Genomic DNA, 24,662 nt, shown 5'->3' with positions numbered 1-24,662 from the left:
AAAAGAACATCTCATAGAAGGAGGTCTAAATTTAAGTTTTATTTTTCTATTTAACCTTTGCCATGTCCCGTTTGTAAAATTTAAAGAAAAGGCTTTGATATTATGTTTAACAATTGATTTTTACAATCGCTACAACTGAAATCAAGAAAACGTGTCACAAATTTGAATATTTACAAAAGACAACATCAACAGAGCTTGTTCTCAATGAGAGTGAGTGACATTTAGCCTTCTCTCACGCGTCAGCAATATACGCTCCGTTTTACGAGACGTTGTGGTGAAATTGCACAACTGACACCAACACAACTGGTCTAGGATCAGTTAGCTTGTATTGTACACACACACACACACACCTGCCGCTTGTTCTCCTGCTGCTGGGTCTTCACTTGGGCCGCTCTCTTATCCGCCTTGGCTGTGGGAAAGGAACAAGAAACAAGGAAGAATTGGAAAGGGCTCAAACGCCACCATAGCTTATATTACATGACCTTTGACCTCTGCACTTTGCATTAGGTGAGAGAGGGTTTTTTCTAACTGACACATCACATAACCTGTCACCAAGTGTGAGACTGAGAGGGCAAACAGGAGTCCTCTCTGTTCTGTGGTGCGTGTGTCTCTCTGTGTGTGTGTGTGTGTCTCTCTGTGTGTGTGTGTGTGCATGTGTCTCTGTGTGTGTGTGTGTGTGTGTGTGTGTGTGTGTGTGTGTGTGTGTGTGTGTGTGTGTGTGTGTGTGTGTGTGTGCATTTCCTCAGGCCAAAACTGGGTCAAATCTTCTGAAAAGAACATTAAGGGGCTTTTACAACAGGGAGCAAAACCACAGAGGCCGTTCACAGAATAGTTTAGAAGAACGCTCATCGTTCTTTCATGTTGGAAGAGACAGAGGTTGCTACAGTATGTGTAAAAAAACGATTGCCGTGTTGATCTATGAGAAATATATATACAAACATTTAAAGAATTATTACTGGATGTTGTAAACTATGTCCCAGTGGAACGTCATGCTTTTCTAATGTTTAACCGCTAAACAGAAATTCACATTTTCTTCCATGTTGGAAGAGAGAGTGCTTCTAATGCTCTGCTCTTGTTTTTAAGGCTGAATTTTTCTCCACTCCCCCTCTTTAGCACTTTGTTTTATGTTGTTGTAATTTATTATGTATTGACTGATGAGTGCACTGTTGCCGTTTACATGTGTAACTGTTGTATGAGCTGCTGTCTGAACAGGTCGCACTTGTAAATGAGACCTCGGTCTCAATGTGATTTTACCTGTTTAGATAAAGGCGGGGGGGGGGGGGGGGAAGAAAAAAAGGACGGACTACACAAACATTCCGTATTATTGGGGAAACATTTGATTTTGGTTTATTGGTTTGGGTTGCGGTTAGCGTGTATATTGGTGAATGTTATGGAATTAATATAGAAATTAAATGTCTTCCAACTTTGGTCATAGTTAACATAATCTATATTATGTGTATATAATTAACACATGTGTTTTAGAGGGACGAGGCACAGTAATGTACTAGTGTCTGTACAGTAATGTACTAACTAGTGTCTTTAGAGTAATGAGAGTGTGTGTACAGTAATGTACTAGTGTGTGTACAGTGTGTATAGTGTACAGGTATGTAGTGTGTACAGGTGTGTATAGTGTACAGGTGTGTAGTGTGTATACAGGTGTGTAGTGTGTACATGTGTGTACAGGTGTGTATGTGTGTACAGGTGTGTGTGTGTGTGTGTGTGTGTGTGTGTGTGTGTTCTCTACTCACACTGCTTGTTGAGAGCCTTCTGCATGCGGATCTTCAGCTTCTCCTGAGGGGTCATCTTGGGCTGCAGGGGACACAGCAGCATCAGTACACACTCACACGGCCGCCCACTGTGCGTGTGCATGTACGTGTGTGTGTGTGTGTGTGTGTGTGTGTGAGACCGTAGGAGTTGGGATGCCGCACGCCCGCCCACACACACCCCCTCCCAGCAGAATGGACTGCAGTCTCTCTCCCTCTCTCTCTCTCAGAGCAAACTAACAAGAGCACAATATATAACAAATACAGTCCATTGTATTATTATATTATATAGGCTAATATTTAGGGATGTCCGATATTATCGGCCTACCGATATTATCAGCCGATATCGGCATTAAAATGTGATATCGGAAAATATCGGTTTTCAAATTTTTTCTTTTTACATTTCTATAACCTTTATTTACCCAGGCAAGCAAGTAAGAACAAATTCTGATTTTATTTATTGTCAAAAGTATGCATAATGTTGTGTTAATTCCACAACAAGAGATAAGTAATGTTAATTACCTGAAATTATTCAGTTTTTTGGGGGGGAAACCCTGCATATATTGGTATCGGTTGATATCGGTATCGGAAATTAAGAGTTGGACAATATCGGTATATCGGTATCGGTAAAAAAACCAATATCGAGCATCCCTACTAATATTATATAGGCTAATATATATGGCTAAAGCAGCACACACGAGTCTGGGCTATCGTTCAAATTGCTCTAAAACAAAACACGTCTCCTCTCGTTTGGGTCGTCCGTGGTTCAGCAAATGCTCGTTTGCGTGATCTGGTGAGATCGTTATTATTACGTTATTTATTTAAACTATACTAAAGATGAACGCAATGCTCTCAGTGCCATGATGTTCATTGTTCACCACGGCACACACGATAGACATTATTATAGGCCCGTTCTATTTGTAGGGTGAAAGCTGGCAAGTCTCTGTCAAACACGCGTGTCGAAAAAATCTATGTGAATACAGCGTGACATACTGTATTTAGCAGACGTGAGTGTTTATTCTGCAGTTCGACACCTAGTGCGTAAAAATATATTGCGTTAAGGGAGGCAGATAGTTCACGCCTCACATTTAAAGCACATACAATGTTCCCATTTTGCACATTTTTGTTTTACATATTGTATATTATTTTGTATAGTGTTTGGTCTTTATTCTTTTACTTTTTACTGTATGAAGCACAATCTCAGGAGGCTCATACAGAACCAAGCATTTCACTTTAATGTACCTTAGGTAGAGATTTGAGTAGTGTGTGTTTAGCAGGTATTGGGGTGGAGATTTGAGTAGTGTGTGAGATTTGATTAGTGTGTGTTTAGTGGGTATTGGGGTAGAGATTTGAGTAGTGTGTGAGATTTGATTAGTGTGTGTTTAGTGGGTATTGGGGTAGAGATTTGAGTAGTGTGTGAGATTTGATTAGTGTGTGTTTAGTGGGTATTGGGGTAGATTTGAGTAGTGTGTGAGATTTGATTAGTGTGTGTTTAGTGGGTATTGGGGTAGAGATTTGAGTAGTGTGTGAGATTTGAGTAGTGTGTGTTTAGTGGGTATTGGGGGTAGAGATTTGAGTAGTGTGTGAGATTTGAGAAGTGTGTGTTTAGTGGGTATTGGGGGTAGAGATTTGAGTAGTGTGTGAGATTTGAGTAGTGTGTGTTTAGTGGGTATTGGGGGTAGAGATTTGAGTAGTGTGTGAGATTTGAGTAGTGTGTGTTTAGTGGGTATTGGGGTAGAGATTTGGGTACTGTGTGAGATTTGAGTAGTGTGTTTAGTGGGTATTGGGGTGGAGAATGTTGGTTCGTCCAATGTTGGCGAGGGACTTTGTTGTGGGGGGGGGGGGGGGGGGGGGGGGGTAATGTAACAACCCTGGGATTGAGGTGATTGGTCTGCACTCTACCAACCTGGGGCTGGCAGGTGACGCTATTGGTCACAGGGTTGGTAGAGGGGAGGGGGCAAGGGCTGAGGGTATAAGAGGGTGGTACTCCTGGAGTGCGCTCTCTTGGGGTATGGGCATGCAAGCAGAGAGGATGCACCGAGTCTTTGTACCCGAGACGTTGGATAAAGGGATAAGTGAGAAACAACAACCGAGTCGGTGAGTCGTCAATAGCGGAAATGCTAATGGCAACATCCAAAAGATTTTCATAGATAAGAGAAAGGGGATATCATTTAAGAGGGAGACTTAACTTAAAACAGCCGACTGTACACACCACTATAAAAAGCATGTTGTGCATATCCGTCTGTGGGGTGAAGTTGTGGAATAGTCTACCAGAGGAGTTAAAAGAAAGTAAAAATACTCCTAATTTCAAAAGGAAGTACAAACAACGTATTCTTGAGAAGTATGCCGTGGATGGTTAACCATGTGTTTTTTGTAATCAAATTGATTAGATCAATTGTTCAACATTTTTATTGCCGATTGTTGTTAATGATTATCTTTGTTTTTTTTTGGTTGATAACGAAGGTCAACGATAAATTTAAGATGATGCACTGGGTTAGGGCATTTACAAGCTTGTAGCTTCAGCCCCAACTTGTAATTTAATTTGTGTGTTTTTTTGTACATGCTAAATGGCTTGAAATAAACGTCATTCATTCATTCATTATGTGACAAATAAAACAAAACTTGAAACTACTTGAGCAGAAACTACTTTTCTCTTCCTTCTGCCGAGTACATTAGGCCTATATTTCCCCACAACCTTTAACACAAACGCCAGTCCGTTGGTTGGGCCTCAAACGACCCCCCAAATCTGTCTCCACATTGTGCGACAGGCGACTGATCTGGACGCCAGCCATCAACGCAGCCCCATTGAGCGAACATACTGAGGCAGCTATACTAAGGCTGAGACCACTTATCGCTAAATCGATAAGTGGCGTCACTTATAAAAAACTTTTTTCTTAAAAAATAAAAAATAATTATTTAACGTTAGTTTGTGTGTGTCGTGGGCTAACTACAGCATCGCAAAAACTACAGTGAGTGCACGTGACAGACACACACACGGAACTAACGTTAAATAATATTTATTTTCTTTTGTAAAGAAAAAAGTATTAAAAAAAATTTATGTTTACACATGCGAAATAATTAAAAAAAAATCTATTTATCTATAATTTTGTCCCGATTCATCGATTATTCCAAATGGCATAGCGTCTCTCAGCCTTAAGCGATACCATTACCATACTCCTTATGTACAGTAGCAGGTGGAAGCTATGGCCACGGGTACATACATAAATCACATGCACCGTTTGTTATGCACCATCAGGAACTAGGATCTGACTCTGTGTGTGTGTGCGTGTGCGCGTGCGCGCATGTGTGTGTGTGTGTGTGTGTGTGCGTGTGTATGTGTGAGCACCACTGTGCCTAGTGGCGTCGCCTGCAGCTGCTGTAGGGATAGTTTAGAAGCAGGACAGGGGGTCCGGTTACAAGAACCTGGCCTTTTCCTTATGTGTCCAATATCTTTACATGTATGAACGCCGTCTAGGCAGTTGTGGACAGAGGAGGAGGAGGTGAGACGGTTGAAAAAGGAAAGCAAGAGCAAGTTCAGGTTCCAGGGGGCGGGGTGGGGGGGGGGGGGGAGAACTCTAGCCGTCCTCCCCTCACTGACACACCCATCGCTGGATCGTGTGTTACCTGGCGAGAAGCAGGAATTCCGCCGGTCATGCATGAACAACCACAGGTCAAAAACAACACAGCAAAGCTTCCAAAAACAAGACGCTGCTGAATCACGAGCTTATAATAATATTCTCCTCCGTTCGCCTCGCTTTGTTTCGATTACATCTTTTAAGAATCCTTGTATCGTATTTATATCTTCCTCACCAGGAGCGCCATCGAGAGGCAGGTAGAAGGTTCCAGAATGTGACGAGACGACGTCGGGAACGGTTCTTCTTTGTATTCATTTGAATCCTGATTATATAAATAATACAATATGTATGTAAATCCTGGTCTCGTCAGCTCTTCCTTATCTTCTCTCTGGAGCGCTGCTGACTGAAGGCAGGCCAGGTGAGCAGCCAGGTGAGCAGCCAGGTGAGTAGCCAGGTGAGCAGCCAGGTGAGCAGCCAGGTGGGCAGCCAGGTGAGCAGCCAGGTGGGCAGCCAGGTGAGCAGCCAGGTGGGCAGCCAGGTGAACAGCCAGGTGGGCAGCCAGGTGAGCAGCCAGGTGAGCAGCCAGGTGGGCAGCCAGGTGAGCAGCCAGGTGAGCAGCCAGGTGAGCAGCCAGGTGAGCAGCCAGGTGAACAGCCAGGTGGGCAGCCAGGTGAGCAGCCAGGTGAACAGCCAGGTGGGCAGCCAGGTGGGCAGCCAGGTGAGCAGCCAGGTGAACAGCCAGGTGGGCAGCCAGGTGAGCAGCCAGGTGAACAGCCAGGTGGGCAGCCAGGTGAGCAGCCAGGTGAGCAGCCAGGTGGGCAGCCAGGTGAACAGCCAGGTGGGCAGCCAGGTGAGCAGCCAGGTGAACAGCCAGGTGGGCAGCCAGGTGAGCAGCCAGGTGAGCAGCCAGGTGAGCAGCCAGGTGAGCAGCCAGGTGAGAGGCCAGGTGGGCAGCCAGGTGAGAGGCCAGGTGGGCAGCCAGGTGAGCAGCCAGGTGAGCAGCCAGGTGAGAGGCCAGGTGAGCAGCCAGGTGAGCAGCCAGGTGAACAGGCAGGTGAGCAGCCAGGTGGGCAGCCAGGTGAGAGGCCAGGTGAGAGGCCAGGTGGGCAGCCAGGTGAGAGGCCAGGTGGGCAGCCAGGTGAGCAGCCAGGTGAGCAGCCAGGTGAGCAGCCAGGTGAGCAGCCAGGTGAGCAGCCAGGTGAGTGGGCCTCCTGTGTTGTTGTTCCAGGTAGAGGAAGGCTCAGCTGCCTGTTTGAACAAGCCCAGGAAACCACAGTGTGTCTGTTGTCCAGAGCGCTGGCTGGCTGACGTGCAACACAGCAGCTACAGCAGCAACTAGGCCCGTTAGAGGACTGTCTTCACCGCTAAGAGGACCGTCTTCACCGTTAAGAGGACCGTCTTCACCGCTAAGAGGACCGTCTTCACCGCTAAGAGGACCGTCTTCACCGCTAAGAGGACCGTCTTCACCGTTAAGAGGACCGTCTTCACCGTTAAGAGGACCGTCTTCACCGTTAAGAGGACCGTCTTCACCGCTAAGAGGACCGTCTTCACCGCTAAGAGGACCGTCTTCACCGTTAAGAGGACCGTCTTCACCGTTAAGAGGACCGTCTTCACCGTTAAGAGGACCGTCTTCACCGTTAAGAGGACCGTCTTCACCGTTAAGAGGACCGTCTTCACCGTTAAGAGGACCGTCTTCACCGTTAAGAGGACCGTCTTCACCGTTAAGAGGACCGTCTTCACCGTTAGAGGACCGTCTTCACCGTTAAGAGGACCGTCTTCACCGTTAGAGGACCGTCTTCACCGTTAGAGGACCGTCTTCACCGTTAAGAGGACCTTCTTCACCGTTAGAGGGCCGTCTTTACTACGTTACTTACTATCGTGATTAAATAGTCCAAGAATATTTAACGCCGTCTTAACTCCAAGCTGAGACATTTTCCTAGCTATGAGAAAATACAAACACATATATAGACAGAGCACAACCATACACAGAGGCATCTGCACACACACACACACACACAACCATACACAGAGGCATCTGCACACACAACCATACACAGAGGCATCTGCACACACACAACCATACACAGAGGCATCTGCACACACACAACCATACACAGAGGCATCTGCACACACACACACACACAACCATACACAGAGGCATCTGCACACACAACCATACACAGAGGCATCTGCACACACAACCATACACAGAGGCATCTGCACACACACAACCATACACAGAGGCATCTGCACACACAACCATACACAGAGGCATCTGCACACACACACACACACACACAACCATACACAAAGGCATCTGCACACACACACACACACATACAACCATACACAGAGGCATCTGCACACACACACACAAAGGCATCTGCACACACACACACACAACCATACACACAGGCATCTGCACACACACACACACACAACCATACACACAGGCATCTGCACACACACACACAACCATACACAGAGGCATCTGCACACACACACAACCATACACAGAGGCATCTGCACACACACACAACCATACACAGAGGCATCTGCACACACACACACACAGGCATCTGCACACACACACACACACACAACCATACACAGAGGCATCTGCACACACACACACACAGACACAACCATACACCGAGGCATCTGCACACACACACACACAACCATACACAGAGGCATCTGCACACACACACACACAGACACAACCATACACCGAGGCATCTGCACACACACACACACAACCATACACAGAGGCATCTGCGCACACACACACACACAGGGAGCGAAATTAACTTTTTGACTCACCGGCCAGTGGCGGGTAGATGGGAAGAGTCTACCCGCCAAGCATATTTCTTACCTGCCAAAAAAAATTTGATTAAAAAAAAATATATATATATTTTATATAAAAAAAATGTTTTTAAATAAAATATATATTATATAATCATACTTGTAGTTGTATTATCTGCGAGACATCGCCACCACGCAATAAGTCAAAATGCTTGCTATCTGCAAACAGCTCCACTGTCTGTGTGTATACTTGAGTAGCCTCCAGCTCCAGCAAGGATTCTCCGGCCCTGCAGCTAGACCCTATATTCAGCTAGACCCTACATTCAGCATGCAAGGATTCTCCGGCGATGCAGCTGGACCTATTTATAACGTTACCGTTCTTTTGTCAAATCACATTCAACATGCCCTCAGCTAGAATACGCATTCAATCAATGTTATAAGACATTGATATCAGGAGCTATCTGTAGCTACTGCTAGCCCGGTAGATAACGTTAAGACAATTTAGTTTACTGGGACAGATGGATCAACGTAGATGGATCAACGTGAGCTAGCTAAGCTAGCTAACGAGGGACCGGAGGTATTATGCACTCGAGTAGACTATTGCTGGAGCATTTGTTGATATCAGCAGCTATCAGTAGCTAGCCAGCTAGATACAGTTAGACAATGCCTCGTCATGTATTAAACTAAAAGTGAATAGTTGACTGGGTCATTGTTTAAACAGTAACGTTAGCTCTTGGAGGTCCGATATAGACTAGAGCAGATGGAAGTAAACAAGCCAAATGATAGCTTCCGATTGGTCATTTGCTTCTTTTCTCATGAAACCAGTTACGTCACTCTACTGTGATTGGACCGTTGACTTGAGTGCGATGTGGGACTTGTAGTTTTTTAACGATCTCGCGGCGGAGAAAAAAAAGACGAGCGGCTATAATCTGTACTCGCACAAGAGTATCGTTATGAAGTTATGAACTACACGTCTACACGCCACACGGCGGGCAGCCCTCTAAGTGTCATGCGCCAAAGGTAAAAACAGCCCGCCCCTGGCGGGCGGCGGGCTTTAGTTTCGGTCGCTGCACACACACAGACACAACCATACACCGAGGCATCTGCACACACACACACACAGACACAACCATACACAGAGGCATCTGCACACACACACACACAGACACAACCATACACAGAGGCATCTGCACACACACACAACCATACACAGAGGCATCTGCACACACACACAACCATACACAGGCATATGCACAATCATGTACACAATCATACAGAGGCATATGCACATGTACACGCGCACACCACACAGCCCAGCGTACAAATACATTAATAACAGCTGATGAGGCCACATATGATGCCTGAAACATTGGTCCATATGCCAGTAACAACATTCCAGTGTTTGGGGGGAACAATAAGATCAGAGAGAGATCAGAATCATCAGTGTCGGGGGGGGGGGGGGGGGGGGGGGAGTCTGGTGCGATGACGACTCATCTCATATTAACGTTACAATCACCAGAAAGATAAACACTATGGACTTTATCCCCACAGAAACAGTGAAGTGTGCGCGTGTGTGTGAGAAACATAATGGCTTATCCCAGCCTGGTGGACTACCAGCTCAGCCTGTCAGGGAGGACTCTAGAGAGAAACCCAGTTAAATCAAATTCTTACTGACTTTGGCAGGTCCCGTCTCTTTACCACTCGGAGTGTCAGGCCTGGAGGGGGGGGGGGGGGGGGAGACGGAATCAGAGGGGATTGTGGGAGAAAAGGAAGAAGGAAGAAGTTAAGATTTATCCGTGACCCCTGGCCCCCCCATCAAAAGAAAAAAAGAGTGAAGGAGAGACGGTGTGCGTGTGCTTCTCTCTCTTGAGTTAACTTGTGGAACGATGCTATACAGTTAAGAATGAGTCATTTGCTTTTGGTTTTTAAGAAAATGGTTTGTAAAGCTATTTTTGAAAACTACAAAGGTGAATAATACTGTTTTTTGCTATTTTCTTTTAGAATACCGCTTGAGTCTTAATTTTGTTAAGAATATAGGACAGGCATGTATAAGCATTATGCTTCAGTCTGCTGTACCTTTTCAGTCACTGTAAAATCAAATATTGATAAACGATTGTGCATATTGTATTGTGTGAGATGATGACTGAATAAACGACTACTACTAGTTATTACAAGTAGGAATTTTGGAAATGCAATACTTTTAACGAAAAGTACTGACATTTGGTATTAAATTATTTTCATCATCATTTGCAATCGTAAAGGCGCTCTCTCTCCCTCTCTCAACATAGGCTACACACAGCGATCATTCCTGAGTTAACACTGCTCCTCATCCTCAACAATGCTTGCTAGTACAAAGGGAACAACATTAACTTTTTGGCTTACCAGCCAAGGTGGCTGGTAGATTTTTTTTAAACTACCAGCCAGACAGATTTTTTTACCAGCCAAAAATTATAAATAGCTTTTTAGTATATCGCCATGTGTTATTAATTATTACTATATACAGGGCTCTACGCTAACCTTTTTCCCAAGGAGCACATATGCTCCTAAATAAAAAAAAAAGATTAGGAGCACACAAAGAAATTTAGGAGCACAGTGAAAATGTTTCAAGTAACACAACAAACTATTTATTACATGCATATTATACTGTGTGTGTGTGTGTGCATACTAAGGGACAAACATCTGTGCAAATAGCACATACCACCAAAATCACACATTGGCCCATGCCTACTAGACGCAAAGGATTATCGGTTGTCAAGCTGCTTTTGTATGTTAGAGTGTTGTCTTTATACAATTATTTAATTCATTATAATTTAAACGCTATTGAATAATAGTAATTAATACAATTATTCTGTTACAGCTACTGAGCTATATACTATAGCTACTGTCCATCAATATCTTCCTTTTGAATGAAATAGGTTTAGGAGAGGGAGGGAGAGAGAGACACACACACACACACACACATAGAAACACAGAGATTCTCAGCCCCCCCTTCCCTCACTATGCCTCTGAGCGTTCCCAGTGATGGCTAGCGTTAGCAGGTTAGCTTAGTTGGAGTTAGCCGATAACATTACAGTAATTAAGGTTTTTAGCACGACGTGGGTATACAGGACTGGTGAGGATGCAAAGCATGTTAGACCATTGGAGCCGTTGAGTTTTCGTTGCACATAGAAGCAGTGTGACCCGAGATGAGTTGTTACAGAGCTGGTCCGCGCTGCTCCGTGTCTATTATGAAATGACAATTGCGCATTGACACGCCCACTACGCACTTTCTTAGCTTGTCAGAGGGGGCGCCAGAGGGCAGGGAGCCTCTGTGAGCCGGGGACGGGGTGCGGTTGGTGTGGCTGGGGGAGCGAGAGGGGCTGGGGCTGCTGCTGCCTCCGCCTCTCCGGTGACCTCCAGAGCTGCGACCCCCCCGCCTGGCGCTGGCCCCCTGCCGTGAGCCGGACCGAGACCTGGGAGAGGAAGAGCAGGAGGTCAGGATTATTCAGGATTCAGACACGTTTAGTTTTTTTTTATACATTGTTTAATTCTTCTAGACATATGCTGCCCTACTGTGGGTCTGGGGAGGGTGTAGACTACCAAATGCCACCCTACTGTGGGTCTGGGGAGGGTGTAGACTACCACATGCTACCCTACTCTCCTTCCCAGCCCTTCCCAGAGGCAGTCGCATTTCTCTCCTCTCCCCAGGCTCCTCAAGGCCGTTCCTACCGCAGCCTCTACTGCTCCATGAAGCCTGAGGCTGTTATGCTCTGTTTCGTTGCCGGTTGCCGGACTATACTCGAATCAACTCGAAATGGATCTAATCAGTGGATTGCATACTTTCGTCAAGAAGCAGAATAACCCTCTCTGCCTCTTGGGACATCAAAATCGGGCTATCAACTTGAAGACGTGGTCATTTTTGGATTATCGAAGCTTTTGGACTGCAATAAGAAGATTTTGGATCCGTTTACCGCGCACAGGACCTACCAAAATGAACTGATTAAGACACTTGGACACTTGGACTAATGCATTCAGTCATTTGGACGGAGTTGTTAAAACTCACTCCACTCAAATCAATAGAGTTATATTTCACTCTACTCAAATCAAATTTAAAGTGACGTGGCTGGGAGAAATTGTTGCCAGTCAGTTCAGCCAAAACAAATTCCTGGACCAAGGTCGAACCAGGGAGCTGCTGGAGTCGAAGGCCCTCTGGGAGATAAGAGTGGCAAGTGCCCCCCCCCCCCCCCCCCACCCCCAATACCCAATCCCCCCTCCCGCGTGTACGCCTGGCACCTATGACGGCAGCCAACTAGTACGCGTGCTGGAGGGGGGAGCCTAAGACTGTCTCATCACCAAAGTCCTATCCCCCTGCTATGACGGCAACTGTAGTCATATCCAAACTCCTCCCCCTCCGGTCCTAGCTGATGGCAAATGTAATTAGTCAAGGCCGGAATTTCTCTCCGTCCCCCCTCCCACCCCACCACCCCCTCCCCTCGGGGTGCTCCGACACAGACTCACGGCTAGTTTAGCACGTCTCAACAAATGAACATGTTTGTATTAATTAAGGGTTGTGCCATTATTGCTATGCAAATGTAATAATTGTGAATGATTTTCTGTAATGAGTTGTATGTGTTGTATCAAGCATCCTTGACTTCCAAGGACAACGATGTAAATAAGTCATTGGCTTTTTCGTTTCTCTCCTTGACAAAAGCAAATATGTGAAATAATGATCTGTATATGTTTTGTTATCTAAATAAATACCTACCTACTGTGGGTCTGGGGAGGGTGTAGACTACGCTGCCCTACTGTTGGTTTGGGGAGGGTGTAGACTACCACATGCCACCCTAGTGTGGGTCTGGGGAGGGTGTAGACTACGCTACCCTACTGTTGGTTTGGGGAGGGTGTAGACTACCACATGCCACCCTAGTGTGGGTCTGGGGAGGGTGTAGACTACCACATGCTGCCCTACTGTGGGTCTGGGGAGGGTGTAGACGACCACATGCTGCCCTACTGTGGGTCTGGGGAGGGTGTAGACTACCACATGCTGCCCTACTGTCGGTCTGGGGAGGGTGTAGACTACCACATGCCACCCTAGTGTGGGTCTGGGGAGGGTGTAGACTACCACATGCCACCCTAGTGTGGGTCTGGGGAGGGTGTAGACTACCACATGCTGCCCTACTGTGGGTCTGGGGAGGGTGTAGACTACCACATGCTGCCCTACTGTGGGTCTGGGGAGGGTGTAGACTACCACATGCTGCCCTACCGCCGACAGTCTTACCGTGTTCGTCTGCGTGCAGAGTAGCGTCTCCTGTCCCGGTCTCTACCTCGATCCCTCTCCCGGTCCCTGTCACGCTCCCTGTCCCGGTCGTTGGAGCGTGAGCGCGTCCGGTCGTGTCTCCTCCGGGACCCGGTGCTCCCATTCCCTCCTCCTCCTCCTCCTCCCCCTCTCCCCCGGGAGCGAGAGTTGGAGCGTCGTCTCGACCTGGAGCGGGAGTGCCGCCCGTCCCTGCCCCCCCCGCGACCTCGTCGGGCGCGGCGCGAGGACGAGCGGGAGGACGAACGAGAGGAGGAGCGGGAGGAAGAGGAGGGAGAGCGGCTGGAGGAGGACCTCCGTCTCCTGGACAGAGAGAGAGAAAGGGGGGACTTCAGCGGGAGCGCGGCGACACCGGCTAGCCTAGCGCTACGTGGTGAGAGCTCCTCTTGGCTTTAGGAAGCCGGTGGCTTTTTCATCGCCGACGACATTCAAAGGGAGCAATGAATTGGGGGGAATTAAATAAAATGAACGTTGATTAATGTTAAAAAAATGGTGCGATTGCAGTGTTTCTGCACAAAGAAAGTATACAATCTCGTTCATGATTTTACTGGTATAATAATTTGTATGTATAATAACTTGCAAATGTGCATCAAGGCATACAACTCGGCACACACACCATTTCACTTATTTCAACACACGCAGAGCTGGATGATGAGGTCGTTTTACATGAAAGGGACACCATGCAGCGACATTCGATACCAAATTACAAACTTCAAAGTGAGTCCTATTATCATCAATCGCTTAGGTAAAACAAATTAAACGTCCGCGCCTCACCTACCAAACATAATTCAACCAGTATTCTCTCTCTCTTTGCCTCAACAGTTGCGGGTCATTTTGATTGGACAACAAAAAACGACTGTCAGGAGAAAGTAACCAATGAGAAGCCAGAAAGGGGTTAAGTTACCGACCGGGAGCCCCTGCTATGACCTGCAGGGTGCTGAGAGTTGGAGGGGGCGTGGCCAGTGAGAGGGGCGGCCGTGGCTTGCGTTGCCGCGGCGGCAGTGGCGGCGGCCTCTTCGTCGCTGCCTCCGAAGCTGGTGATGAAGGTGATCTTCTCCGGGCCCGGCGTCCGGGAGCGGGACCGCGACTCTGAACTGGACTCGGACTCGGGCCTGCGGTGAAGCGGAGAGACCGGCCGTATTAGTCACAGAGGAAACTAGTGTTTTAACTACTGTAGGGTTGGGTACAGAAACTAGTGTTTTAACTAGGGTTGAGTACAGAAACAAGTGTTTTAACTAGGGTTGAGTACAGAAACAAGTGTTTTAACTAGGGTTGAGTACAGAAACAAGTGTTTTAACTAGGGTTGAGTACAGAAACACTTGTTTCAACTAGGGTTGAGTACAGAAACAAGTGTTTTAACTAGGGTTGAGTACAGAAACAAGTGTTTTAACTAGATTGAGTACAGAAACAAGTGTTTTAACTAGGGTTGAGTACAGAAACAAGTGTTTTAACTAGGGTTGAGTACAGAAACAAGTGTTTTAACTGGGGTTGAATACAGAAACAAGTGTTTTAACTAGGGTTGGGTACAGAAACAAGTGTTTAACTAGGGTTGAGTACAGAAACAAGTGTTTTAACTAGGGTTGAGTACAGAAACAAGTGTTTTAACTAGGGTTGAGTACAGAAACAAGTGTTTTAACTAGGGTTGAGTACAGAAACAAGTGTTTTAACTAGGGTTGAGTACAGAAACAAGTGTTTTAACTAGGGTTGAGTACAGAAACGAGTGTTTTAACTAGGGTTGAGTACAGAAACGAGTGTTTTAACTAGGGTTGAGTACAGAAACGAGTGTTTTAACTAGGGTTGAGTACAGAAACAAGTGTTTTAACTGGGGTTGAGTACAGAAACAAGTGTTTTAACTGGGGTTGAGTACAGAAACAAGTGTTTAACTAGGGTTGAGTACAGAAACAAGTGTTTTAACTAGGGTTGAGTACAGAAACAAGTGTTTAACTAGGGTTGAGTACAGAAACAAGTGTTTTAACTAGGGTTGAGTACAGAAACGAGTGTTTTAACTAGGGTTGAGTACAGAAACAAGTGTTTTAACTGGGGTTGAGTACAGAAACAAGTGTTTTAACTGGGGTTGAGTACAGAAACTAGTGTTTTAACTAGGGTTGAGTACAGAAACAAGTGTTTTAACTAGGGTTGAGTACAGAAACAAGTGTTTTAACTAGGGTTGAGTACAGAAACAAGTGTTTTAACTAGAGTTGAGTACAGAAACAAGTGTTTTAACTAGGGTTGAGTACAGAAACTAGTGTTTTAACTGGGGTTGAGTACAGAAACTAGTGTTTTAACTAGGGTTGAGTACAGAAACTAGTGTTTAACTAGAGTTGAGTACAGAAACAAGTGTTTCAACTAGAGTTGAGTACAGAAACAAGTGTTTCAACTAGAGTTGAGTACAGAAACTAGTGTTTTAACTGGGGTTGAGTACAGAAACTAGTGTTTTAACTAGGGTTGAGTACAGAAACTAGTGTTTAACTAGGGTTGAGTACAGAAACAAGTGTTTCAACTAGAGTTGAGTACAGAAACAAGTGTTTCAACTAGAGTTGAGTACAGAAACAAGTGTTTTAACTGGGGTTGAGTACAGAAACAAGTGTTTTAACTAGGGTTGAGTACAGAAACAAGTGTTTTAACTCGGGTTGAGTACAGAAACAAGTGTTTTAACTAGGGTTGAGTACAGAAACAAGTGTTTTAACTCGGGTTGAGTACAGAAACTAGTGTTTTAACTAGGGTTGAGTACAGAAACAAGTGTTTTAACTAGGGTTGAGTACAGAAACAAGTGTTTTAACTAGGGTTGAGTACAGAAACTAGTGTTTTAACTAGGGTTGAGTACAGAAACAAGTGTTTCAACTAGGGTTGAGTACAGAAACAAGTGTTTTAACTAGGGTTGGGTACAGAAACAAGTGTTTAACTAGGGTTGAGTACAGAAACAAGTGTTTTAACTAGAGTTGAGTACAGAAACAAGTGTTTTAACTAGGGTTGAGTACAGAAACAAGTGTTTTAACTAGGGTTGAGTACAGAAACAAGTGTTTTAACTAGGGTTGAGTACAGAAACAAGTGTTTTAACTAGGGTTGAGTACAGAAACAAGTGTTTTAACTAGGGTTGAGTACAGAAACAAGTGTTTTAACTAGGGTTGAGTACAGAAACAAGTGTTTTAACTAGGGTTGAGTACAGAAACTAGTGTTTTAACTAGGGTTGAGTACAGAAACAAGTGTTTCAACTAGAGTTGAGTACAGAAACAAGTGTTTCAACTAGAGTTGAGTACAGAAACAAGTGTTTTAACTGGGGTTGAGTACAGAAACAAGTGTTTTAACTAGGGTTGAGTACAGAAACAAGTGTTTTAACTCGGGTTGAGTACAGAAACAAGTGTTTTAACTAGGGTTGAGTACAGAAACAAGTGTTTTAACTAGGGTTGAGTACAGAAACAAGTGTTTTAACTAGGGTTGAGTACAGAAACAAGTGTTTTAACTAGGGTTGAGTACAGAAACTAGTGTTTTAACTAGGGTTGAGTACAGAAACAAGTGTTTTAACTAGGGTTGAGTACAGAAACAAGTGTTTTAACTAGGGTTGAGTACAGAAACAAGTGTTTTAACTAGGGTTGAGTACAGAAACAAGTGTTTCAACTAGGGTTGAGTACAGAAACAAGTGTTTCAACTAGGGTTGAGTACAGAAACAAGTGTTTTAACTAGGGTTGAGTACAGAAACAAGTGTTTTAACTAGGGTTGAGTACAGAAACAAGTGTTTTAACTAGGGTTGAGTACAGAAACAAGTGTTTTAACTAGGGTTGAGTACAGAAACAAGTGTTTTAACTAGGGTTGAGTACAGAAACTAGTGTTTTAACTAGGGTTGAGTACAGAAACAAGTGTTTCAACTAGAGTTGAGTACAGAAACAAGTGTTTCAACTAGAGTTGAGTACAGAAACAAGTGTTTTAACTGGGGTTGAGTACAGAAACAAGTGTTTTAACTAGGGTTGAGTACAGAAACAAGTGTTTTAACTAGGGTTGAGTAGAGAAACAAGTGTTTTAACTAGGGTTGAGTACAGAAACAAGTGTTTTAACTAGGGTTGAGTAGAGAAACAAGTGTTTTAACTAGGGTTGAGTACAGAAACAAGTGTTTTAACTAGGGTTGAGTACAGAAACAAGTGTTTTAACTAGATTGAGTACAGAAACAAGTGTTTTAACTAGGGTTGAGTACAGAAACAAGTGTTTTAACTAGGGTTGAGTACAGAAACAAGTGTTTTAACTGGGGTTGAATACAGAAACAAGTGTTTTAACTAGGGTTGGGTACAGAAACAAGTGTTTAACTAGGGTTGAGTACAGAAACAAGTGTTTTAACTAGGGTTGAGTACAGAAACAAGTGTTTTAACTAGGGTTGAGTACAGAAACAAGTGTTTTAACTAGGGTTGAGTACAGAAACAAGTGTTTAACTAGGGTTGAGTACAGAAACAAGTGTTTTAACTAGGGTTGAGTACAGAAACGAGTGTTTTAACTAGGGTTGAGTACAGAAACAAGTGTTTTAACTGGGGTTCAGTACAGAAACAAGTGTTTTAACTGGGGTTGAGTACAGAAACTAGTGTTTTAACTAGGGTTGAGTACAGAAACAAGTGTTTTAACTAGGGTTGAGTACAGAAACAAGTGTTTTAACTAGGGTTGAGTACAGAAACAAGTGTTTTAACTAGGGTTGAATACAGAAACAAGTGTTTTAACTAGGGTTGGGTACAGAAACAAGTGTTTTAACTAGGGTTGGGTACAGAAACAAGTGTTTTAACTCGGGTTGAGTACAGAAACTAGTGTTTTAACTAGGGTTGAGTACAGAAACAAGTGTTTTAACTGGGGTTGAGTACAGAAACTAGTGTTTTAACTGGGGTTGAGTACAGAAACTAGTGTTTTAACTAGGGTTGAGTACAGAAACTAGTGTTTTAACTAGGGTTGAGTACAGAAACAAGTGTTTTAACTCGGGTTGAGTACAGAAACAAGTGTTTTAACTAGGGTTGAGTACAGAAACAAGTGTTTTAACTAGGGTTGAGTACAGAAACTAGTGTTTTAACTAGGGTTGAGTACAGAAACTAGTGTTTTAACTAGGGTTGAGTACAGAAACAAGTGTTTCAACTAGGGTTGAGTACAGAAACAAGTGTTTTAACTAGGGTTGGGTACAGAAACAAGTGTTTAACTAGGGTTGAGTACAGAAACAAGTGTTTTAACTAGAGTTGAGTACAGAAACAAGTGTTTTAACTAGGGTTGAGTACAGAAACAAGTGTTTTAACTAGGGTTGAGTACAGAAACAAGTGTTTTAACTAGGGTTGAGTACAGAAACAAGTGTTTTAACTAGGGTTGAGTACAGAAACAAGTGTTTTAACTAGGGTTGAGTACAGAAACAAGTGTTTTAACTAGGGTTGAGTACAGAAACAAGTGTTTTAACTAGGGTTGAGTACAGAAACAAGTGTTTTAACTAGGGTTGAGTACAGAAACTAGTGTTTTAACTAGGGTTGAGTACAGAAACAAGTGTTTCAACTAGAGTTGAGTACAGAAACAAGTGTTTCAACTAGAGTTGAGTACAGAAACAAGTGTTTTAACTGGGGTTGAGTACAGAAACAAGTGTTTTAACTAGGGTTGAGTACAGAAACAAGTGTTTTAACTCGGGTTGAGTACAGAAACAAGTGTTTTAACTAGGGTTGAGTACAGAAACAAGTGTTTTAACTAGGGTTGAGTACAGAAACAAGTGTTTTAACTAGGGTTGAGTACAGAAACAAGTGTTTTAACTAGGGTTGAGTACAGAAACAAGTGTTTTAACTAGGGTTGGGTACAGAAACAAGTGTTTAACTAGGGTTGAGTACAGAAACAAGTGTTTTAACTAGAGTTGAGTACAGAAACAAGTGTTTTAACTAGGGTTGAGTACAGAAACAAGTGTTTTAACTAGGGTTGAGTACAGAAACAAGTGTTTTAACTAGGGTTGAGTACAGAAACAAGTGTTTTAACTAGGGTTGAGTACAGAAACAAGTGTTTTAACTAGGGTTGAGTACAGAAACAAGTGTTTTAACTAGGGTTGAGTACAGAAACAAGTGTTTTAACTAGGGTTGAGTACAGAAACTAGTGTTTTAACTAGGGTTGAGTACAGAAACAAGTGTTTCAACTAGAGTTGAGTACAGAAACAAGTGTTTCAACTAGAGTTGAGTACAGAAACAAGTGTTTTAACTGGGGTTGAGTACAGAAACAAGTGTTTTAACTAGGGTTGAGTACAGAAACAAGTGTTTTAACTCGGGTTGAGTACAGAAACAAGTGTTTTAACTAGGGTTGAGTACAGAAACAAGTGTTTTAACTAGGGTTGAGTACAGAAACAAGTGTTTTAACTAGGGTTGAGTACAGAAACAAGTGTTTTAACTAGGGTTGAGTACAGAAACAAGTGTTTTAACTAGGGTTGAGTACAGAAACTAGTGTTTTAACTGGGGTTGAGTACAGAAACTAGTGTTTTAACTGGGGTTGAGTACAGAAACTAGTGTTTTAACTAGGGTTGAGTACAGAAACTAGTGTTTTAACTAGGGTTGAGTACAGAAACAAGTGTTTTAACTAGGGTTGAGTACAGAAACAAGTGTTTTAACTAGGGTTGAGTACAGAAACAAGTGTTTCAACTAGGGTTGAGTACAGAAACAAGTGTTTTAACTAGGGTTGAGTACAGAAACAAGTGTTTTAACTAGGGTTGAGTACAGAAACAAGTGTTTTAACTAGGGTTGAGTACAGAAACAAGTGTTTTAACTAGGGTTGAGTACAGAAACAAGTGTTTTAACTAGGGTTGAGTACAGAAACTAGTGTTTTAACTAGGGTTGAGTACAGAAACAAGTGTTTTAACTCGGGTTGAGTACAGAAACAAGTGTTTTAACTAGGGTTGAGTACAGAAACAAGTGTTTTAACTAGGGTTGAGTACAGAAACAAGTGTTTTAACTAGGGTTGAGTACAGAAACAAGTGTTTCAACTAGGGTTGAGTACAGAAACAAGTGTTTTAACTAGGGTTGAGTACAGAAACAAGTGTTTTAACTAGGGTTGAGTACAGAAACAAGTGTTTTAACTAGGGTTGAGTACAGAAACAAGTGTTTCAACTAGGGTTGAGTACAGAAACAAGTGTTTTAACTAGGGTTGAGTACAGAAACAAGTGTTTTAACTAGGGTTGAGTACAGAAACAAGTGTTTTAACTAGGGTTGAGTACAGAAACAAGTGTTTTAACTAGGGTTGAGTACAGAAACAAGTGTTTTAACTAGGGTTGAGTACAGAAACTAGTGTTTTAACTAGGGTTGAGTACAGAAACAAGTGTTTTAACTCGGGTTGAGTACAGAAACAAGTGTTTTAACTAGGGTTGAGTACAGAAACAAGTGTTTTAACTAGGGTTGAGTACAGAAACAAGTGTTTTAACTAGGGTTGAGTACAGAAACAAGTGTTTTAACTAGGGTTGAGTACAGAAACAAGTGTTTCAACTAGAGTTGAGTACAGAAACAAGTGTTTTAACTAGGGTTGAGTACAGAAACAAGTGTTTCAACTAGAGTTGAGTACAGAAACAAGTGTTTTAACTAGGGTTGAGTACAGAAACAAGTGTTTTAACTGGGGTTGAGTACAGAAACAAGTGTTTCAACTGGGGTTGAGTACAGAAACAAGTGTTTCAACTAGGGTTGAGTAGAGAAACAAGTGTTTCAACTAGGGTTGACCGTCCGTTCGTCCATATTAGTCACAGAGGAAACAAGTGTTTCAACACCTGTATGAGATTACAAGTGAGGAACTTAACGACGGAAACAAAAACACGTGACCCAACTCACCGCTTGTAGGGGTCATAGGTCGGGCTGTCTCTCCTGGCATAGCTGGAATAGAAGGTGGCAAGCAGAGACATTATTCAGTAGTGGTGCAGTGATACCAACACGGGTGTCAATACAGAGAATCCAGCACTAGCACAATGATATTTGGTGACGCCGGAATTATGTTTATCTATGAAATAGGATACGATTAGAAAACAATGTAATTGTATTACATTAAGAAATTACAAAGTTTAAAAAATGCAATAGTTGCTAAAAATATTTCCTTTTTCTCGAAACGGCCAAGAAAGTGCTAATATTGGTCATCTGTATCAGTGAGAACTCATGATTAAGTACTCATACCTGCACTCGATGCACCTGTAGAGGGTGAACTTAGTGCGTTTATTGGGATTTCAAGCACAAAGTGCAGAAACCCTATCGTTAAGGAATATTTTTTCTTCTTTTTTATTAATCTTCAGAAATGCTTTTGCAAATTCCTGTGAGATGGTTAAATGGTAGCAACATGAACTTTGACCCACTGATTGGAAGTTGTGTGAAAATGCTCTCCCAACAAATATGACCCCACTTGGGCTAAAGGCGGTGCTATAATTAAAGGTCAAACATTTGAACATTGAAAGGTCAGAACTCCTCTACGCCATAAGTCCGATTTACACGAAACTTGGTGCAGACATCCCATCTATATTTATTATTATTATTCCCCGAAGACGAGACATCTGGGAGGGAGTAGGATGAGAAGGTGGAGTTACCTGGGTGGGCTGATCTGTCTGCCCTTCAGTCTCTTCTCTCGGAACTCTCTCCTCTGTCTGCGAGAACGCCGGCCCTGAGAGCAGCACAGATCGTTAGTGGCAGGTGGCAACACGGGTGAACTAGGCACACTAGGGTTGGGTACCGAACCTTTAAGGGTACCGACCGAATTACATCGGTACTACAGAGTACCGATTCACGCTATCAATCGGTACCAAATGTGGGTACCTTTACATGTTTAGTATAAGAGTGTAATATTACTAGACAGACAACGAGGGAGCCTTTTCCACAAATATATATATATTACTGTCCCGTCTCTTGGATCTTTGGAAAGACCAGACGAGGTCAGAGGAGTTTGATAACATTTACTGAGGATGGCCAGATAATGTTGATATTTAAACTAGGGCTGTCAGTTTAGATTAATTAATTACACAGCAAATTATCGCGTTATGAAAATGTACTCAAAATTAATTACAAAAAATAAAAATATAAAATATAATATAATCTCATTCATTCCATAAGAACGTAGAATACACATTTACAGACTTTTTTTTATTTATATGGTCCATTTGCATGTTCCTGGTATCTGATTCTAGGGACATCTATGGATCTCAGGGAATGTATTCCCAGTGTCAGAAATACTGTGTCTGTTACTAGGCTTGAGTAAATTGTAATGAACCAAATGAGAATACCAATTACATTTTTTTTTTTATCTTTGACTGTGAATAACACCATGCTCAAATTGACCAGACCTGAAAAATCTAAGCAAATTAATAGATGGAAGATGATTAAACAGAAGGTTTTGTAGATACAGTACTGAATTCTGCCATCCAGACACATGCCATTTGAAATATGATTATAGAATATAGAATATCAGGCATAAAATGGTTATGCGATTAAAATGCGATTAATTAGATTAATTAATTACAAATACTGTAATTAATTAGATACTTTTTTTTTATCGCCTGACAGCACTAATTTAAACATTTACAAACATAATACATGATCATGCAATTTATTTTGTGTGGTGTGTTACAACAATAAATAAATGTTCTAAATAAATAACAAAGTTGAAATTGAGAAGTTTAGACTTATTTCTTTACAACTGAAATGCATTTTTCTTTTTTACAGAGAGAGTAAAGTACCGAAAAAAGGTACCGTTGGGTAACGATACCGAATTCCAGGAACTACACACACACACACACACAAGCTGGTGTCTTAGGGGGCTTTCACACTCAGCCTTTTGTATCGAATCACCGTCCCGGAGCACGGGGGGCAGTGTTCTCACTCACCACTTTTGGGGTGCGAAACGGCGCTGAATCGTTTCACCCCCCGCTGAACGGGACCAGCTGGCAGAGGTGGTCTCGGGGTCGGTCCCGGGAGAACGGGGGGTGTGGCTTTGCGAGCTTGTACCTTTTCACGGGCGTGGCGCCTGGTGCTGACATAACGTCATAAATGTTGTTTGCCATTGCTATGTCTATACATTTGTTCGAATGCATTTATTTCTATTAGACCAGTGGTGCCCAACAAGTCGGCCGTGGTCGACCAGTAGATCGCTCAAAACGCTCAAAAGCGGACTCTACAACACCATCCATTTGTGATAAAATATAACTTCATATTTATTGGCAATTTGTTCATTTTATATCAACATCCAGAGTCCGCAGTCGTGTTAAGACATTCCCGTTTACATTTTCGGTCGACCAGTAGATCAATGACATTCAATATAATCGATGCGTATGTTGCATGTGTAGTAACGTTAGCGTTAGCCGTTAGCTTAGCGATATTGTTAACCCTGCAAAACGATCAAAAGCGGGCTCTACAACAGAGTTCCATTCGTGAGAAAAGGGGGGTGGGTTATATTGACAAGGATTGACAAGAGGTTCAAATATAGCTTCATATTTATTAGTTATTTGTATCTTTATATCAACATCCATTCTCCAGTCTCCGTGTGAACACTTCCTGTGTTTACATTTCGAGCGTGACATCATCGACAATAGCCGGGGGGGTGTCGTGATTTGTAGCAGCAGCAGCAGCGCTCCTCTAGTGCAACAGCAATGAGCGAGTGCGAGAGGGATCTGTTTGGCAGTAGGCTGCTGTGTTATTAGCTGGCTTGCTAGGCTACTTATCCAAGCTACCGATATCCCTCCCTCCCTCCCATCCGTGCTTTTGCTCATCGACTACGGCAAGCTTACAAGCTCAAAACGCAAACCGTAAACAAAACCCAGAGCGCACCCAGAATGAAGTGTGTACACAAACTAGAGGGGGGAGAGGGGGGGGGGGGGGTTCGGATCAGATCTCGGCACGGGCGGAACGGAACGAAATAGAAACGAATAGAGTGAGTGAGAAAGGGCCCTTACAGAGTACATGGCCTTCTCGGCCTCCAGAGCCTTGGCGTGTTTGATGGCCTCCACCTCCTCCTTGTCTTTCCTCAGCATCCTGTTGGACAGACGAGACTATGTTTCAACATCCAACACAATCAGGACAACGTTCTTATTCAAAATGGAATCAATTGTGCCGATGACAGACGCTCACAGAATTTCAAGATTCAAACTCAAGTCGCATAACATGTGTCCCTGCCCAGCGATTGTGGCCACATGTCTCCATTTTCATTTTCCAGATTGTGAAAGTACAGAATGTAAGCTTTCAAATGATGTGTCATACGTTGAAATCTGAGAATGTTTGAAGATGATGTGCTAAT

General features: G+C 43.3%; 1 protein-coding gene across 5 annotated transcripts in view; it reads right to left on the bottom strand.

The window, feature by feature from the left end:
* clasrp (CLK4-associating serine/arginine rich protein) overlaps positions 1–24,662 on the bottom strand; it is a 46,222-nt gene that overhangs the window by 7,111 nt on the left and 14,449 nt on the right. For 3 of the 5 annotated variants that reach the window (XM_084320257.1, XM_084320259.1, XM_084320258.1), the window contains exons 9-17: positions 24,322–24,400; positions 21,967–22,040; positions 21,227–21,268; positions 14,345–14,548; positions 13,401–13,739; positions 11,410–11,595; positions 9,819–9,858; positions 1,749–1,809; positions 351–409 (exon numbers count right to left, since the gene is read on the bottom strand). In XM_084320257.1, coding sequence (XP_084176383.1) covers positions 351–409; positions 1,749–1,809; positions 9,819–9,858; positions 11,410–11,595; positions 13,401–13,739; positions 14,345–14,548; positions 21,227–21,268; positions 21,967–22,040; positions 24,322–24,400 — 1,084 coding nt within the window. Of the gene's footprint in view, positions 1–350; positions 410–1,748; positions 1,810–9,814; positions 9,859–11,409; positions 11,596–13,400; positions 13,740–14,344; positions 14,549–21,226; positions 21,269–21,966; positions 22,041–24,321; positions 24,401–24,662 lie in introns of all 5 variants that reach the window. The other 2 variants (XR_014620023.1, XR_014620024.1) reach the window with 1 other exon arrangement.

This window comes from Notolepis coatsorum, assembly GCF_963971535.1.
Source record: "Notolepis coatsorum genome assembly, chromosome: 1".
Taxonomy (NCBI): Eukaryota; Metazoa; Chordata; class Actinopteri; order Aulopiformes; family Paralepididae; genus Notolepis; species Notolepis coatsorum.
This window is presented reverse-complemented; position numbering and strand designations above follow the sequence as displayed.